Raw genomic sequence first — 20,184 nt, 5'->3', positions numbered from 1 at the left:
GACTCTCTTAGTTGAGAGGTAGCATTTAGGAACACATGTGCCAAGAACACAAAGTGGAAAGATAATACAGTGAATGGGAGAAAATACTTGCAAATGATATATCCGATAAGGGACTTGTATCCAGAATATATAAAGAACTCAGAACTCAATAATAAAAAGACAAATAATTCCAATTAAAAACGGGCAAAAGTTCTGAATTAGACATTTCCTCAAGAAACTATACAGGTGGGTATAGCACATCAAAAGACACCTAACGTCATTAGCTATTAGGGAAATACAAATCTAAACCACAGTGAGGTATCACCCACTAGGATGACTGTAATTGAAAAGCCAGGTAATAACAAGTATTGGTGAGAATGTGGAGAAGTTGGAACTCTTACGGTGGGAATTTGAAATGGTGTAGCTGTTTTGAAACACACTTGTCCGTTCTTCAAAAAGTTAAATATAAAGTTACATGACCTAGAAAATTCTCCTCCTGGCGATGTGAACAAGAGAAATGAAAACCCATGTCTGCCTAAAGACTTGCCCAGGACTGTTCATAGACGTATTATTCATAAGAGCCCAAAAGTAGAAACAACACAAATATCCATCAGCTGATGAATAGATAGATAAATGTGCATGGCCGTATGATGAAGTATGATCGGACAGTAAACATAAATGAAGAGCTAATACATGCTATGTTTCATTTTGAGGCAAATTACTCTCAGAGCCTGAGATTGTCTTTGCCAGTATTTTATTTAACACAGGTTCACTGTGGGAATTATAATAATTTCACAAGCCAGTAGCGTATAGGATGAATAATGTCTCAATGCATACTGTGTCTAATAGCATACGTAACATCTCTTAATAAGCTAATAAAGAAATAACATACTCTAGACCAATACTAGATTAATTACACTGTTGTTCCAGGCAAGGGAAGATGAAGGGGATAAATTTAGTTGAGGTGTGCCTTTCTACCAGGGGGCTCTTGGGAGGAGACAGCATGACCCATTGAGAGCAAAAGTGGAAAGTCCCCGGTTGCTAGGGAACGAAGGGGCCAGTGTGGATGGGCAAGATCTTCTTTGTGGGGCTGCTGCACGGCTTTTGCCACTGCTGGTAAGAGTCACCTTCACCACAGCAGGAGCTAACGCCCCACGGTCTTCAGAGAGCTATTTAGATCAACAGAGGGTAGCCTTGCCCAGACCGAACACACTCGAGTAGACCTTACAAACTGTGTATTCAGAGTCCAAATCCCCCCTCTCCACCGTTGCTTCTTCACGTGTTCTTATTGATAAGGCTCCAGCAGCGCCCTTCACTAGCTGAGTTATGGAGTGCTGTCGGCAACCTCAGATGTGGCTGATGACCTCCTGACTCACAATTTCACTTTTATACAAAAACAATAACTTTGCTCTTGAAAGCAACTTCGCGCTTTTTATTTTTATAAAGTGATTTTTTCTTACAAAAACTAAAATTTATCAAAATCTTTTCAAAGACGTTTTACAGCAAGACATAGTTATTTCATGTTGAATATGGATGCATTTGAAAACCTAGGATATGATTGTCAGTGGCTAAGGCCCGGAAATATCCAGTCTGGTAAAAAGTGAATAGAGCAAAAAACAAAACAAAGCAGGGAATGATAAGGAGGGCTTGGTGGCATTCAGAGAAGATTCCAAGGCAGCTGGGTGCAGAGTCCTTCTGGTACCCCAAAACTGCGTTCACCTGTTGGAGGGTGTCAAGCCAATAGTCAGGAGAAGGAAGGACTTATTACCTGCAGCAAGTAAGGAGAACAGCAGGGATCTCTCCCAAAGCAGTGTCTCTCCCAACTTCACTTTTAAAAACAACTTTATTTTTGTCATAAACAAGATTTGAAATTACATCAAACCACTACAACATGCTACAAGGTGGATGAACCTTGAAAGCAGTTTGCTGAGTGAAACCAGCCAGTCACAAAAGACTACATATCGTATGATTCCATTTATATGAAACATCCAGAATGTTCTACCCAGGCAAATCTGTGTAGACAGAAAGTAGATTAGTGGTTCCCCAGGGCTGAGGGTTTGGAGGAAAATAAAGAATAAGGGCTAATGGGTATGGTTTTTTTTTTTTTTTTTTTTAGGGTGTGATGAAAATGTTCTAAAATTGATTTTGGAGATGGTTGTACAGCTCTGTGACTATGTTAAAAGCCGTTGAACTGTACACTCTAGGTAAATTTTATGGTGAATTATATCTCAGTAAAGCCTACAAAAAAGGAACACTGCTGCAGGTAAAGGAATACTTACCATAACTAAAATCAGGCTTTTAAATGACGGTAAACGTTCACTACTTCACGCCAGTCACACTTCAAATACCATGGGCTGTGAAATGGTCACGTCACCGGTTTTAGGTTGGAGAAGAGCATTTTGTGTAGTTACTTTCCCCGTGGCAAGCTGTAGTTTGTCAGGAGGTACAGCGTTCCTCCCTGAAGGGTGAAATATCCCCGGATCCAACAATTTTGTTACATAACTTGCTTTTCCATTTCACCGGCAAGCCTGCCGCATGCTACATTGTGCTGTGACCCTCACACACTTGCCTGGTAAATAATTACCATTCTGTGAAGTTCTCCCACGCATCACAGCCAGGCACCACTTAAAGAAAATGCTTCCCACTTTGCTTTCATTAATTTGACATTTCAAATATCATATTTGGTTTGATGTTGCCTAGGTCCTAGTATATTGCACTTGAAAGGATGTTGGCAAGATACTTCTTATTTTTATAATTCACCCATTTGTATTTTCATGATGATGATGGGAAGATGAAATCACCTGTGTATCTGAAGCAGTATGCATTTTAGCCTACATTTATACCAGAGACTTTATTTAGCAGCTGTGTGCCTGGTAATGTATTCTTTGTCACTTTAAAAGAGTGAATTAAGAGCATACTGCTTCCAGAGCCCATGCAATTGGACTGAATAATAATGAGAATGTTTCTGTGGCACATTAGCTGGAGTAATATTTGTAAGTATTTTATAGTGCATGCCATTCAGGCAACTAAGCAGCCATTGACTGTGTTTGACGCTGAGGCTGGGAGAGTAAACCAGAGACTAAAAAGGCCTGACCTTAAGGGAACTCACAGACTGGGAGTGTTTGCAAACAAATAACAGTTTAGAGGTCTGTCTAAGGTGCTTAGGGAGCTGAGAAGCAACAGGGAATAGGGCTGGCTGGAAAAGGTTATACTAGAAAAATTGATTGTTAAATTTAATCTTGAAGATTTGGTCACAGTTTGGAAACTCGGAGGCAAAAAGGCCCAAAGAAAAAGGAATCATAGAAATCTTGGGAAAACATGTTAAGGTACTCCTTGAAGTCTGAGGTTCTCAGCAGTGAGTGATTTTGTGTCTGGGGACACTTTGATTGTCACAGTTGGGATGGGGGGAGGGCAGCAGGGGTGCAGGCTGTTGCTACTAGTGTCTAGTGGACGGAGGCCAGCAGTGCTGCTAAATGTCCAGCCCAGGACAGCCCTCCCCAGGAAAGCACCGTCTGATCCAACCTGTCAGTAGGGTTGCTCTTGAGAAGCCCTGTTTTAAAGCATTTGGAAAGACAACTCCAAGAGTTTGTGGAATTGAATGGAATTGTAGTGTTTTCTTTTACGTGTTTATAGGAATATTTATGGGTGTATATTTCAGTTAAAAAAGTGTAATAGCATAATTTGTTGTAGTGCAGGGGATGAATAAAGCCACAACGCAAAGGGCTCTCTCTGTCTGGCGTTATCCTTTCGGGTGTGGTGCATTATTCAGGAGTTCTGCTAAGATTCCAGGGTACAGAGAAGAGAAAAGGAAGTCATTTTAAAAGAATTTAGGTGGAATTGGTAGAAAACGGAGTGGGCAGAATTAGAAATAGCATTTCTTGTATGTAGCCTTCTGTGTTTTTCATAGAATGTAAGATTTTTACCCTAAGAATGGTATTGTTGATAGTGGCATACTGAAAGCCACATTTTATATTGGTTCCAATATTTAAATGGAAATCTGAATTGACATTCATATGAATTTATTCATGAAAATGCATGCTGAAGGACATTGCAGTGTGGATCATCAAAAAGTTTTTAGCTTTTGTAAATAAAGTCATAGGGCTTCCCTGGTGGCACATAGGGCTTCCCTGAGAGTCCGCCTGCCGATGCAGGGGACACGGGTTCGTGCCCCGGTCTGGGAAGATCCCACATGCCGCAGAGTGGCTAGGCCCGTGAGCCATGGCTGCTGAGCCTGCGCGTCCGGAGCCTGTGCTCCGCAACGGGAGAGGCCGCAACAGTGAGAGGCCCGCGTACTGCAAAAAAACAAAAACAAACAAAAAGTCATAATGAACAATTGTATACAAGGGGTTGTGTGGACACACGTTTTCATTTCTCTTGGATAAATTCCTCTGAGTGGGATTGCTGTGTGTGTGTGTGTGTGTGTGTGTGTGTGTGAGAGAGAGAGAGAGAGAGAGAGACCTTTAAGAAAATTGACAATTGTCCAAAGTAGTTTAATCCTCTTACCAGCGATGTATGAGAGTTCCAGCTCCTCCACCCTGTAACCAACCTTTGATGATGTTAGTGTTTTTCATTTAACCTAATCATGACTAGTGATGTTGATTGAGTGCTGTTCCATATGCTTTCTGGCCAATTATATTTCTAACGTTGTGAACTGTCTATTAAAGTCTTTTGCTCATTTAAAATATGTTGTTGGTCTTTTTGTTATTGAATTGTAGGAATTAAGTTTTCTGGATACTGATCCTTCATCAGCTGTATTAATTATGAATATGTTAATTGTGAGTATTTTCTCTGATCTGTGGTTTGCCTATTCATTTTCTTAACAGTGCTTTGATGAGAAGAATATTCTAATTTTGATGAAGTTGAATTTATCAGTTTAAAAAAGTTTTATTGGTAGAACTCTTTGTTCTGAGAACTCTTTACCTATCCCAAGTTGCAAAAAACATTTCCCATGTTTCCTCCCTCCCTCCCTCCGGGAGGGCTCCTTGGTTGTGGCATGCATGTGGGATCTAGTTCCCTGGCCAAGGATCGAACCCTGGGCCCCCTGCATTGGGAGCACAGAGTCTTAACCACTGTGCCCCCAAGGAAGTCCCCGCATGTTTTCTCTTTAAAAGCTTTATAATGGGTCTATGACTTGTGAAGATTTTTGGGTAGTGTGATTTGTGGAGATTGTGTGTTATTTATCTTTTCCTATATAGATAACCAGTATTTCTAGCACCATTTGTTGAAAAGGTCTTTCCTGTCATTGGATTGTTTTGGCACCTTTGTCATAAAACACTTGTCTGTGTATTTGCAGGTCTAATTCTAGCTTATTCTGTTCCATTGGTTTATTTGTCCTTTTGCCAATTCCACACTATCATTAATACTGTAGCTTTATAGTAGATCTTGAAGCCAGGTGGTATGATTCCTCTGGTTTTTTTCAAAATTGTTTTGGCCATTCTAGATCCTTTGCATTTCCATATAAACTTTACAGTCAGTTTATTTGTATTATTTTAAGTATTCTGGATACTAATCCTTCATCAGGATCCTTCATCAAAAAACCTGCAGGCCAGTATTTTCAATATGGAGTTTTAATAATTCATGAGTCTGAGCTTCTATTTATTTAGTCTTGAATTTCAGCATTGTTTTATAGTTTTCAGTGTAGGGTCATGGATAACTTTTGTTAAATTTCCCTAAGTATTTTATGTTCCTGGGTGCTATTTTAAAATTTATTATGTTTTTCATTTCATTTTCCAATATACTGTTAGCATATAAAAATGCAGTTCGTTTTTGTCCTACTCTGTTGCTGAGTTGATTTATTGCTTGTAGTTTAAGACTTTTTTTTTTATTGTACACAATGGTATCCTGTGTGAATAAAGACAGCTTGCTTGCTTTCTTTCCAATCTGAATGCCTTTTATTTCTTTTACTTGTCTTTTTGTACTGCCAAGACCTCCAATAATAATATGTTGAATGGAAGTGGTGATATTGGGCATCTTGCCTTATTCTCCATCTTAAGGGGAAAAGCATTTATTATTCACTGTAAAGTATGATGTTAGCTGAAGATTGTAGGTGCCTTTTATATTGAGGAAGTTTTTGTCGCTTCCTAGTTATAATCCTAAGTAGATGTTGACTTTTGAAAAAAAAGACTTGTCAGCATCTATTGAAATGCTCATTAAATAGTTTTCTCAAATCTGTTAATGGGTGAATTGCATTGAATTTTCTAAGTTAAACTAATCTTGCTTTTCTGAGATAAACTCTACTTGGTAATGATGTATTAACTTCATTGGGTATTGCTGTATTTTTTTGCTAATATTTGGTTGAGGGTATTTGTATTTGTGTTTGTGACAGATATTGTATGTTATGCTCTTTTTTTGTAATGTCTTTGTCTGATTTTGATATCAGGGTTATGGTGGCTTCAGAGAGTTGAGAAGTTTTCCATCTGGCTCTGTTATTTCAAAGTGTCTGTGTGGTTTCTTCCTTAACTGTTTGGAAGAATTTACCTGTGAAGCCATCTTGGTCTAGTGGGTTTTTTTTGTGGGAAGTTTAAAAATTACAGATTCAATTTATTTAGTATGTAAAGTGATATCCAGATTTTCTAGTTTTGTGTGTTAGTTTTGATAAATTGGTTTTCAAGGAATTTGTTTATTTCCTCTAAGCTTTTGACTTTATTGGAATAAATTTCTCCATAATACCTCTTATTTTCAAAGAGGATCTGTAGTGGTACCTCTTTTTTAATGCTTGGTACTGAAGTTTTTCATTTTTTTCTCAATAAGTCTTGCCTAGAACTTTATCAGTTTTACTAATTTTTTCAGGTGACCCATATTGTCCATATTATATTTCATTGTTTTTTGCTTTTATTTTTATTTCCTTTGGATTTTGGTTTTCTTTTAAACATTTCTTAAGATGGAAGCATTGATTTTCCATTTTATTTTGAATGTAGACATATAACTCTATAGATTTCCTTCTAAAACAGCTTTAGCTTGCATCCCACAAATTTTGATGTGTAGTGTTTTCATTGTAATTCAGCTCCAGAAAATTAAAAAAAAATTTTTATGTGATTAGGACATAGGTGTTGAATTTTTACTCAGGTGTTATCTAGAAAGAGGATTTATTTATTGATTTATTTATTGATCGATTGATTGGCTGCATTGGGTTTTCATTGCTGCGCGTTGGTTTTTCTCTAGTTGCGGCGAGCGGGGGCTACTCTTCGTTGCCGTGCAGGGATCTCTCATTGCGGTGGCTTCTCTTGTTGCGGACCGCAGGCTGTAGGCACAGGCTTCAGTAGGGAAGCCCAATTTGCAATCTTTAAAACATCTTTCTGGGGACTTACCTGGTGACACAGTGGTTAAGAATCCGCCTGCGAATGCAGAGGACACGGGTTCGAGCCCTGGTCCGGCAAGATCCCACATGCCAAGGAGCAACTAAGCCCGTGAGCCGCAACTACTGAGTCTGTGCTCTAGAGCCTGCGAGCCACAACTACTGAAGCTGCGCGCCTATAGCCCGCGGTCCGCAACAAGAGAAGCCACCGCAATGAGAGGCCCGTGCACGGCAACGAAGAGTAGCCCCCACTCGCCGCAACTAGAGAAAAACCAACGCACAGTGACGAAAACCCAATGCAGCCAAAAATAAATAAAATAAAATAAATTTATATTTAAAAAATTCCACATGGATGGGGATTTTCTATGTGCAATATTATTATTGTTTTTCTCCTTTAATTGTCTTTTGGTTAGGTAACATACTCTATATTTTATCAATGAATTGAAGTTTACTAGACTTGTTTCATTGTCCCAAATGTGGTCTGTTTAGTAAATGACCCATGTGTACATGAGACCAATGATTTTTCTGCTGTTGTAGTGTTCTTGAAATGTCGGTTAGATCAAGCTGGTGGTTGTTGCTCAGATCTTCTGTATTGTTTTGATTTTTGGTATTGTTCTATCAGTGACTAAACTAGGGATGTTAGATGAAGATGTGCCTGTTTTCCTTTTATTTTGTAATTTTTGTTTCCTATATTGATTATTTGAGATCTTTTGTTTTTTTGTGTCTGTACGTTTATGATTATGTCTTCTTGAAGTGACCCTTTTATCATTATGAAATGTCTCTCTGTTTCTGGTAATAATCTTTATCTTGAGATCTACCTTGTGATATTAATATAGCAACACTAAAAAAAGAAAATATATGTAGCCACGTTAGCTTTCTTATGCTCAGTGTTTACTTGGCATATTTTTTTTTTACTTTTTATTTTATATTGAAGTATAGTTGATTAACAGTGCTGTGTTAGTTTCAGGTGTACATATTTTTTTTCCATCCTTTTTCTTTTAACTCTTTGTGTCTTTATGTTTCAGCTTTGCTTTTCATAAACAGCATATAATTGAGTCCTGCTCTTAAAAATTCCAGTGTATTAGCCTTTGCATTTTAATCAGGGTTTTAGTTAATGTGTATATAGTATAGTTGTGGATATGTGTGGGTTTAAGCCCACCATCTTGGTTTTGTTTTCTATTTGTTCTGTTTGCTCTTTGTTCCTCTGTTCCTCCTTTGTGGCCTTCTTTTGAATGAATTGAGTCTTTTTTAGTGTTCTATTTTATCTCCTCTATGATTTATCTCCTCTGTATGATTTTTAGTTATGCCTCTTTATATGTGCATTTTTTAGTAGTTGTCCTACAGAGTATAAGGTGCATTTTAAAATTACCATATTTTTACCTTTCCATAAACAATATAAACTTACAACAGTAGACTTCCAATTACCACCCTTTTGCCCTCTGTGCCCTTGTTTTATAGACTTTAATTCTACATATACTGAGTCCAACAATACGTTACTAGTTTTACTTTATGAAATTAATAATCAGCACTCTTTTAAAAAATTTAATGTTTTATTTACGTATATATGGGTGTGTGTGTGTGTGGTTTCATCTTTTGTTTTTAAAATATTTATTTATTTATTTATTTTGGCTGTTCCTGGTCTTAGTTGCGGCATGCAGTATGTTTTTTCTTTAGTTGCAGCGTGTGGGCTCTTAGTTGCGGCCTGTGGACTCTTAGCTGTGGCATGCATGCGGGATCTAGTTCCCAGACCAGGGATCGAACCTGGGCTGCCTGCATTGAGAATGCAGAGTCTTACCCACTGGACCACCAGGGCAGTCCCTCATGTCTTTTAATATCAAATATTTATCCATTCTGATTTTCTTCATTCTTTTCTGCAGAACTAAGTTTCTATCTTGTGCTATTTCCCTTAAGTTCCTTAGGCTAATTTAATTTGAGCATTTCTTGTAATGCAGATCTGCTAGAGAATTCTTTCATGTTTTGTCTACCTGAAAATGTCTTTCTTTTACCTTCATTTTTGATGGATGTAGGACTCTGGATTGATAGTTTTTTTCTTCCCCCAGCACTTCTAAGAAGTCATTTCTGTTTTCTTAAGGGTCCACTTTTTTTTTCTCATGACAGGTCATCTATCTTTCTTACTGTTCTCTTGTATGTCATCTCTTTCTTTTGCTGCTTTCAAGATTTTCTTTTCATGAGGTGCCTAAATGGGGTTTTCTTTGTTTTACCTTGCTTGGGGTTCATGGAAGTTCTTGGATGTGGGAGTTGATAATTCTTCTCAGTTTCAGAAAATTTTAGCCATTATCTCCTCATATGCTTCGTTTGCCCCCTTTTCTCTTTCTTCACGTTCTGGAACTCTAAATGCATTATGTTAGATCATTTGATACTGGTTTCAGTTATACCTGCAGGATTTTAATTTACAGAGGTGGCTGAGTGATGTCATGTAGAGGCTAATGCCACTGGAAGAGAATTTTATTCCTTACACTTTCCAAGAGAAGAGGGCACACCATGCCACATAGGGCCATGTGGGGATACACCAGGTTTTGGTCAGGAGTCAGGAAGGAGTGAGGGGAAATCCTAGACTAGAGCTTTTACTGGGGTTTCTGTAAGGCAGAGAAGGGGAGAAAGCATAGGATTAGCTACTCTGAGTAACACTGGTGAGCTCTAGGCTGTAGGCGTGGTTTTCAGTTGTCTGGTATCTGGCCTGGGGGTGATTTTGGGGGGGGGGAATATTGGCTGGACGTGTGAGTTAGGTAAAGGGGGCAGTTGGGGGTATAGACTTGGGTTTGGTTGCTTTGCATGTGGAAGTTGTGTTCCTGAACTCTTCATCACTTATTTTTCATTTCTTGCATATCCATTTGTGTCTTTTTAATAGTTTCCATCTCTTTGCTGAAATTCCCATCAGTTTATGTGTGTCGGCCGCCTTTTGCCATGGATCCTTTAACATATTTACTGTTATTTTTAGGTTTCAGTTCCCCTCCCCCTGCCCCTCCCCCAGCCATACCTGGGCTATTTCTGGGTCTGGTTCTCTTGACTACTTCCTCTCTTGATGTTGGGTTACATTTCTTTGCTTCTTTGCATGCCTTGTAATTTTCTGGTTGAATACCAGGGATTGTAAGAGAGTAGTAGACTAAGGTAAGTAATATTCATATCTGGTAAAGGACATGCCCATTTTCCCATCAGGCTCCTAGCGTAGGGCTGTCAGGTCAGTTGGCGGTTGAGCTGAGATTGGGCATTGTTGTTACTTTAGTTAGATTCTGTTAGTCACGGGCTTCCTGTGATTTGAGGATGCTATCTGAAGCCTCTCCGGAAGCTCTCCCGCCCTGCCCCTCAGTCTTAGCGGACACATCTCTTTCAGCTCTGCTCTCAGACTGCCCCTGAGCACCTGGGGAAACACTGCGGGAAGGAGTGAGAGGGTGGGTTCACATTCTCTTCGTGTCTGTGTCTTCTAAGGATTTAAACCATCACACCAGCTCATACTCTACCTTTAAAACTTTGTTAAAATCCTGCTTTCCTCATCTCTGGTGGCTGCCTCTTTGTCCTGCTGCTTCGCAAAGGATGAAAACAGCTGTATGTGCGCACGTGCCTTCTCTCCAAGAAAGGACTTGTTACTTCCTGCATTTTAGTTAACTAGGGATTTTTGCATTTTCAGTTCTCATATGGTTCTTCACTTTACTTTACTTTACCTACTTGCTGCGCCGTGCGGCATGTGGGATCTTAGTTCCCCGACCAGGGATGCAACCCACGTCCCTGCATTGGAAGCATGGAGTCTTAACCACTGCACCACCAGGGAAGTCCCATCAGATGGTTATTTAAAATAAAGCAAAACAAAACTGTGATTTTATAGGTTCTCCATCTTGTTCATGTTCTTAAGGTGAGGATGATGTTGTCTTAACAACTTCTACGCAGCTGTTCTCTAGCGATTAATGTGTTGAATTCACTTTTACTGGAGAAAACAATCCTCCTTGTGACTCTATCATTGCTTACTTGCTCTATTTGAAACAGCTTCTTAGTGGACAGAAGAAAGAAGTTGTTATAAAGTCTTCCCCCTTAGTAAGATCAGGTAACATGCTTTAATTATCTCAAGAAAAAATGTATGTATTTAAAAAACTTTTCCAGCAACCCTTATGAGAAGCTAATTATGACTGCTACATTTCTAAAACTTTAAAAAGTGTTTTGCTTGGCTTTGGCACTTTCCCCTTAGAGTATAATTTAGTGCAGGACTTGTAATGTGCTGGGTTATTTTTTTTTCCCCTCTTCCTTTTCAGCATTCCTCTTAGAAAAGCATTAGAATATTCCTGATTTGTTACCATCATAAATTTGGGTAGCTGCTTCTTAGTTTTTCCTCTTAATTTCTCCATTTACAATAATGTCAATTGACATCTCATAAATGTCTTGTGAATGTTTCTCTCTGCTCTTGTTGTATATTTTCTTAATATATGGGCTCATTGATCTGCCATGTAGAATCTAAGGAAAATGCATGTCTTCCACATGCTTCGAGAGCACTATAAAAAATGCAGTTGAAAGAGAATTAATAGATATGGGGTCAAACATAGAATACAGATAGATACTAGTTTCCTAAAACTGTTTCTCACGCATCTGCCTTGGGTAGTGTCTGATGCGTGATAGTCCATACTGTTTTGTTTTGTTTTGTTTTGTTGCGGTACGCGGGCCTCTCACTGTTGTGGCTTTTACTGTCGCGGAGCACAGGCTCTGGACGCGCAGGCTCAGCGGCCATGGCTCACGGGCCCAGCCGCTCTGCGGCATGTGGGATCTTCCCAGACCGGGGCACGAACCCGTGTCCCCTGCATCGGCAGGCGGACTCTCAACTACTGCGCCTCTGGGGAACCCCGTCCATACTGTTTTGAATGAATGAATGAAACGAGATTGAGGTGCTGATTTAAGAATAAGAACCTGTTTAACCTGTTACTTCAGATTTCAGTTCTCAACCTTGTGCTCTACAGATACTAATTTTGGTTTTAAGTAAGGACAGACTGTCCCGGCCAGGTGCTCTCTTTCGTCTGGTCCACTTTTCCTTTGTGAAGTTTATCCCGTTGCCTTTGTATGCCAGGAATCCTCTTTGCCTTGCTATGCACGCAGGATTATCCAGAGCTTAGCACTGTGTGTGATACACAGCCCGTACCCGATGTTAGTTTGGTCGAGATGACTATTTGATGAAGGAAGAAGAGGAGGCGCCGTCCTCAGCTGGACCCGTGTAACGCATTGCAGCAGTATCTGCTCCAAGAACCCCAAATTAGAACGTTCTCAATCCTGGTTCTAGCTTCTGGGGAGTTGCTAATGTTTTTCCCTTAGCTACTCCGTGAAACGAAAGAGATCATTGCTATTTCTTTCTTTATGTAAATGTGAATAATCCAGCACATGGTTGTAAAATTTTCTGTTCTTCACTAGCCTGGTGGTCACCATGTTGTCCTACACGTCCATTAAATCTTATTAATAAAACATGTCTTCGTTTCAAAAACTAGAGAATTTTTATGGTTTAAGGATGAGATGCTATTAATACTGTAGTTTAAAGTGCGTCCTTAAGTCTCAGTTTGGCTTAATGATTTCCTAGCAGTTGATTATTTAAAAAGGGGAAGAAACTTGAGCAATTTCAAATGGTTGAAATGTGTTTTAGTGCACGATGTTTTATTTAGAGGTAGGGGCTTATAGAGGATGGCTGTGGGCAGCGTGTGTGTAAGGATGGGGCCCAGCTTTCTGTAATACTGGTGACTGATCCCTTTAAGTAACATGTGGCAAGTGTGAAGTGTTCCGAGGGATCACTACAGTGTGATGAATTAATTCTCCAAACTGGAATTGTTGTGAGTTACCGTGTTATTATTTGTCAAAATGGGAACAGAAGTAGAATTCTTTCCTCGTAGGTGATAGATTTCTACTGAGTCTCTTATCTTGCAGCAGGTTGGTTGGTTTGTCCTCCGCCGTATCCCTCAAAGGGCTAGGGGGCTCAAGTCTGAGGCATCACGCCTCGGGGGCAAGGAGTAGAATAATCCTTTAGGTTTTATGCCACGTTGGATTTCTATCCAGGTGTAATATGGCTGTTTCATCTGAAACCTGACAATTGCTCTTGTCCTTACTTTACTATCTGTAATTCTAGTAACTCTTCATCATTCAACACTTTTGTCTTGTCTTCCAAGTTATCAGAACCGGTCATTATTTCTCTTATCTGCTGCTCTATGTACAACTTAGTTAAGAGTATCCAACCAGGGACTTCCCTGGTGGTCCAGTGGTAAAGAATCCGCCTTCCAATGCAGGGGATGTGGGTTCGATCCCTGGTTGGGGAACTAAGATCTTATATACTGTGGGGCAGCTAAGCCAGCACGCCACAACTATTGAGCTCGCGTGCCTCAACTAGGGAGAGAAAACCCACACGCCACAACTAGAGAGAGAAAACCCGCATGCCACAACTGGAGAGAAACCCGTGTGCCCCAATGAAGATTCTGCGTGCCACAACTAAGACCTGACCCTGCCAAAAAGGAAAATAAATAAATGAATATTGAAAAAAAAAGAATATCCAACCGTATACTGGTAGTAAATATTATCTCCCCTCGAGTATGGATGGAAAACCTTAGGGGGAAAACAAAAAGAAACTAGAAAGCACGAAATTTCATCAGGTTCGGTGTCTGATTTTGAGTATTATAAGTATAGTAAGTCCTTATTTGCTACAGTTGTTTTTGGCTCTCAACGAATCCCTTAACTAGTTATTGATGTTATATTGTAAATGATCTGTCTTTTATTCTTTATTCTTGGAGTGACAGCTTTCTTACTCATTATTTTGTTGCCCATAGTACGTAGTAGCACCTCATGACTATTTCCCAGGTCCATTCATTTGTTTTTCCTTCATCTTGGTCACTCTGTCTCATCCTCTGAGTCTTCTAACAAATCTTTGCACGCACCCCTGTTCAGTCTGTTTTCTGCCCAGCAGCAGCCAGTGTTCACGTACACCTTTAATCTGATCATGTTAACCCCCTACTAAAAACTTTCAGTGACATTTAGGATAAGCAAACCCTTAGCATGGCCAAGGAGGCCCTTTGTGGCGGGACCCCGGGCTGCATCTCCAGCTTTCCATCATGTTGCTGGTCCAGCTGGTTTGTAGGACCCGTGATGAAGCTGATCCCAGCTCCATGAAAGTGCGCTCTTTCCTCCTAGGTGCCTCTTTGGTCTAGGGGACAACTCTGGCCCTATTTCTCCTGCATGGCTCATTTATCCTTAAAGCCTCAGATTAAATGTCGCTTCCCCAGGGATGCCTAACTTCCAGGGTTAGGCCAGGCTTTCCTTTTCTATCTCCATAGTACCTTGAAATCCTGAAGTTGCCCAAAGAGACTGGCAGCGGAATTAGCTCACCGACAAGTCTCCTAGACCACAATGATTTAGCATATTTGAAACTGAAAGCTTTTATATGTGGACACGCATCTCCTGATGTCCTGCTCATTTCCTCTCTTCTTCTAGGTAGCTGGTTTCACTCATTTACACTTACCTGACTCCCTGGCAGCGCTCTGTGTACTTGTAACTAATTGGTTATTTGCACTTTGTTTACCTTTCACTTTCTCTGCTAGATAGTCAGCCCTTTGTGAGCTGTATGCCGAGCCCAGTGCCTAGCAGGTAGTGAGATATTTAATAATTCCTGACCCTCTGGTACAAGACCTAAAGCACAACAGATAATACTTCAATGGTTGTTGAACTGAATGTTTGTAAACCCCGTGTTTGTATTCCCGTGACAGACTTTGCCATTTTTAACCTGGGGTCCCGTTTTTCTCTGCTGGTTTTGCCATTCCTGGATTAGAAAAGCTGTTAACTTTCTGTTATATATTTGCTGTAGCCTCTTACTGTCCATTTTGTACTTCAGTTCACTTAGTTACATATTAAGTGTTTGAATCCATTCCATATACTTTTGGGAGAGGTCTTTAGCTATTTTTTCTCCTTTACAAGAATGGAGCAGTCATGCAGACCTGAGACCCCTGTGTGTAAATATTGTTTTATCACTTAACCGATGTAAAGAAAAACATGCCTGCCATCTGAAGTTTTCCCTCACAATTTTAATTAACTCTCCTGAGCCCAGTGTGGGTTACTAAGAATAAGGGCCAAAATCTTCACGTCCCATTCGAGGCACTTCTTAAAACAGCCTGGTTTTCTGGGCATCTTGCCTCGATTCTTGCTCCAGAAGGATGCTGTGCATAGAAGAGCATAGAAGAGCAAGAGCTCTTGGTTGTGAGCTCCATAGTGCCAAGGTGATGGCAAAGCCGGGCCAACGCTGAAATGTTTAGGGTAGACGGTAAAGAGCCGTTTTGCTGTTCAGGAGTGGGGTTGGGGGATTACAAGTGATTTTTTTCCCCCACAATATTCATAGTCTGGAGAAAATGGAGACAAGAGACTCTTGAAGACAAGAGACTATCAGTTGCAGCTATAGTTACTTGGTAGTGAACTTGAAGCACATAACTTCTCAGGCTTTATAACCATCACGTGGGGAGAAAGCCTAAGGCCTGTGGGTGTGAACATTGGGGGCCTCACATATTTGTATTTGGCATGATGCTTTTGGAGTGCTACATGCTTCATAGTACTTTATAAAAATTGTAGCGATTATTGAATTGCACTTGATTCTTGCAGCTTGCTTTACTTGTAAGAGATGACCCGATACTTGAAAATGAGGTGAAGTACTGTTACAGGAGTGTTAACTTTAAAAAGTATATTCAGGGGCTTCCCTGGTGGCGCAGTGGTTGAGAGTACGCCTGCCGGTGCGGGGGATAACGGGTTCGTGCCCCGGTCCGGGAGGATCCCGCATGCCGCGGAGCAGCTGGGCCCGTGGGCCATGGCCGCTGGGCCTTTGTGTCCGGAGCCTGTGCTCCGCAGCGGGAGACGCCGCAGCGGTGGGAGGCCCGCGTACCGCAAAAAAAAAAAAAAAAAAGTACATTCAGTATCAAAGGAGAATGGATGTTTACTTTCCATTTCAACCATCTATTTTCATTTCCAGTTGTCTGTGGTTTGGAGTATTCTACCTTTTCATCCCTTGCCAGAGAGGTTCATTTTTAATACTTTTGATCAAATATACAAAATTTGTTTCATTGGAGAAACAAAGAGGAATTTGTTATTGTTCCTCCTTTGTTAAGAGGAATTATTAATGGCTTTTCTACCTAGGACTCCTTCCCAATATGATGAGTTTTCTGGAAGACTCTCTAAATATCCAAATAAACTGAACTGAGAAAGATTGGCATTTGGCCCTGAGGACCAACCCAGAGCTCTAAGAAAATACAGAGGAAACACCCTAAACAGTTAACAGCGCTATCTTCTTGGAAGTGGAATCGGGATGGGGTGAAAGATGATTTTCTGCTTTCACTCTGCCCATGCCTGGGTAACAATAAACATGTATCTCTTTTATAAATAAAATTTAATCATTACTACCACCCCACACCTATTAGAATGGCTACTTTCAAAAAAAAAAAAAAGAGAAAATTACAAGTGTTGGTGAAGAAAGATATGGAGAAATTGGAACCCTGTGCATTGTTAGTGGGAATGAGCAACATTAAAAAAAAAAAAATTACATTTGACCCCTCTTGTGAGACAAAACTATTTCTCCCTACTCACGGGACACTTCTGTACTCAGAATGGTGTGGGTTTCTCTGCACTAAGCAATTCTCCAGTTCTCTGTGGAGACCAAGTGTCCTATGATTGAACTCAGTTTTGACACTAAGTAGAGTTCATGAAGACCCAACGGATCAAGGGCTCAAGACTGCCCCCTACCGCTTCAGATGCCAGTTACAAGTCCAGGTTGTCAACTGTGCTTTTGGTTATAAATCAGGCATTCCCATGACCCTGTCCTTGAGTTTGATAATTTGCTAGAATGCCTCACAGAACTCTGGAAAACAGTTTACTTACTGTCGCTGATTTATTACAAAGGATATTTTAATGGGAACAGATGAAGAGATTCATGAAGAGATGTATAGGGCAAAGTATGGAGGAAGGGGCTTGGAGCTCCCATGTCTTCTCTAGGTGCTGTCCCTCCAGCATCTTCATGGGCTCACCAGCCTGCAAGCTCTCTGAACCCCAGGGATTTTTATGGAGGCTTCATTGTGCAGGAATGATTGATTAAATCATTGGCCATTGGTGTTTGAAATCAATTTCCAGCCCTACCCCACTCCTGGGAGGTATATGGGTGGGGTGGAGCTGAAAGTTCTAATCCTCTAATCACATGGTTGGTTCCCTTGGCAACTGTCCCTCATCCTGAGACTTTCCAGGAGCCCCCCAGTCCCGTCAGCTCATTAATATACAAAATGACACATCATTGCAGAGATTCTAAGGGTTTTAGGAGCTGTGTGCCAGGAAATAGTGTCAGAGACCAGACATATATTTATTATGTCATGCTGGACAACTCCACTTGTGGGTATATACCCAAAAGAATTGGAAGCAGGGTCTCAAGGAGATATTTGTACACCTATGTTGATAGCAGCATTGTTTACAGTAGCCATGTGGAAACAAGCCACATGTCCATTGATGCATGAATGGATAAGCAAAATGTGGTCTGTACATACAGTGGAATTCTGTTCAGCCTTAAAAAGGAAGGAAATTTTGACACATGCTATAGCATGGATGAAAATGGAGGATACTTTACTAAGTGAAATAAGCAAGTCACAAAAAAGGCAAATACTGTATGAGTCCACTTCTAAGAGTTACGTAATCAAATTCACAGAGACAGAAGGTAGAAGGGTGGTTGTCAGGGGCTGTGAGGAGGGGGAATGGGGACTTTTTCATGGGTACAGAGTTTTAGTTTTACAAGATGAAGGATTCTGGAGACTGGACTCAATACTGCTCAACTGTGTAGTTAAAAATGGTGAAGGTGGTATATTTTATGTTCTGTGTATTTTATCACAATTAAACATTTAAAAGAAACAATTACCACAATGAAAAATTAGAAAGTAGAAAAGGAGGTTTGTTTTTAGCAGCCAAGGGGTAACCTGATCTGTTCCTGGTGTCTTGCAGGCCTGGAGTTTCTTTGACCATGCAGGCGTTTTCGGAAGAGGAGAGGAAGCAGTGGTTGGAAGCTCTGGGTGGAAAAGAAGCTGTAAGAATAACCAGTGGTTGAGTTTTATTTCAAATCCCGTAGAGTTGGCTTGTGCTCGTTTTCATGTTGTTTTTGCTTTATAGTATTTGAAAAAAGTCCCCTGCTGAAACTGGTGTCTGAATTCCTCTCGGAAGCATTCGGTATTCTAGAAATTCGGCTTGAGGTAGCAGGAGCACACGTGAGACCGATATATCGTTAGTTTTTATTTTTGATTTTTCTTGACTTTGCCGCTAGGATTTGCTTTGCTTGAGGAAGTCATCTGAATCCTCAATTTCTTTTTTCCTACCTGTGACAGTACTTTGGGTGATGACCACAATAAATGCTTGCAGTTTGATCTCAGTGGAGATGGAACCGTAAATATGCGGCTGTGCAGGCAGCATTAGAAGTGACGGCTGTACTTATTTTTCATCATTTGACGATTTATGGTTCAGCCTAATGATTCACAGTGTGCAATACCACGTAGCCGTAGTGAATGGGCCTCTGTATTCAGATTGGTTTGAGGAATAAATTAAACGCAGTGCTAGAGATCCAGAGGCACAGGACTTCAGTCGGTTTGCCGCTTTATTCAAGCACTACCTTCCTCTCAGTGGACTGGTGGCATCTGGGAGCTGAGAATTGGATAGTTCATCTATTGAATGGGGGACTTAGTGAGGATAATTATAGAAAACACCAGAGAACCCATTTCAGTCAACGCTGCTTACAGTCTTATGCCTCTGAACACACCACCAGTGCAGGCACCAGGTGGGCTTACCTGGAGAGCGTTTGCCATTTCAGCAGGATTTAAAATAAAAAGAGGAAAGAGCGTGATTTGCAAGTGGAAGAGGGGTCATATATAGTAAAAAGAGAGGTGTCAGGATAGAGCTTTTGAAACGGGCAAAATATATTGTTATCTGATGGTAGTGGAGCACCCTGAGAGTGCAGGAAATAAGGCAGAGAGGCTGGGCAGCACCGCGTGTGGCAGTCTTGATGTGGTGTTTGAGAAACGGAAGCCCAAATTACATCTTTTAAAAATAAATCCTATATAGGAGAAGGTATCATTCTCGGAGGAAAAAGGCAGTGATTGGAATTGTGTATCATTTTCTTATACTTGATCTGCATTTAGCCTCCTTGGTTTTATTTCTATTTACTCTTAATTTGTCCTTGAAAATTTTAACTGGGAGTCAGGAGTACTTCCAGCATTGACAGTTGCTGAGATCCAAAACAGGTTATCCGAATCGTCTCTAGTACAGGCAAGGGAGTGACTGGGACTTGTCCCCCCGAGATTCAAGAAGTTCTTTAGAAAGTGAGTTTGCCTATTTGCCTAGCAAAATGATCCCATGACTAAGTCATGAAGAAATAAGCCTATTGCCAAAGGCAGTGTAACCTTGAAGACGTTTACGCTCTCCTTTAGAGTGAAAAAGCTAAGTAATTAATTCAAGATATACAGACAAAGGCAAGTATGTAGAAAGAAAATAAATATTCAGCTATGTGTTTACAAGGGGACACTTAAGGCACTGTGTATTTTTTCCAGGTGATGTATGGGCCTTGCAAATACCGGGACAGCGCTAGAATTCTGAGGCAGCCTGGGATCATCACCTTGATATTTCAGATGTGGTTATTAAAATTATGGGCAGGAGTCATGTAAACAGCAGATTTTAGAAACAGTGATGAAAAAAATGAGCTTACTGATTAGAATGCAGCCGTTCGTTTGAGCATTTCAAATTTACATGAACTTTCAGTCCTGGCCCCTTCATCTTAATTTTGCTACTTTGGCAATATCTCAGGGAGAGACAAAGGAGACCCAGGGTGCTCTTTTCTGTTACCTATCTTTGCATGATAGGTGATTAACCAATGTCAGTGTATTTTGTGT

The 20,184-nt window shown here is 40.5% G+C and overlaps 1 protein-coding gene across 5 annotated transcripts in view; it reads left to right on the top strand.

The window, feature by feature from the left end:
- The window catches only part of ARHGAP10 (Rho GTPase activating protein 10), a 331,140-nt gene that overhangs the window by 149,401 nt on the left and 161,555 nt on the right, over positions 1-20,184 (top strand). For all 5 annotated transcript variants that reach the window (XR_004350045.1, XM_032632923.1, XM_032632924.1 and 2 more), the window contains one exon: positions 18,254-18,335. Coding sequence is in view for 4 of the 5 variants with exons in the window: in XM_032632923.1 (XP_032488814.1) it covers positions 18,254-18,335 (82 nt within the window). In the remaining variant the exon portion in view is untranslated. The remainder of the gene's footprint in view (positions 1-18,253; positions 18,336-20,184) is intronic.

Source organism: Phocoena sinus, chromosome 5, assembly GCF_008692025.1.
Source record: "Phocoena sinus isolate mPhoSin1 chromosome 5, mPhoSin1.pri, whole genome shotgun sequence".
NCBI lineage: Eukaryota > Metazoa > Chordata > Mammalia > Artiodactyla > Phocoenidae > Phocoena > Phocoena sinus.
Note: the sequence above shows the minus strand (reverse complement) of the source record. Positions and strands in the feature narration are given on the sequence as shown.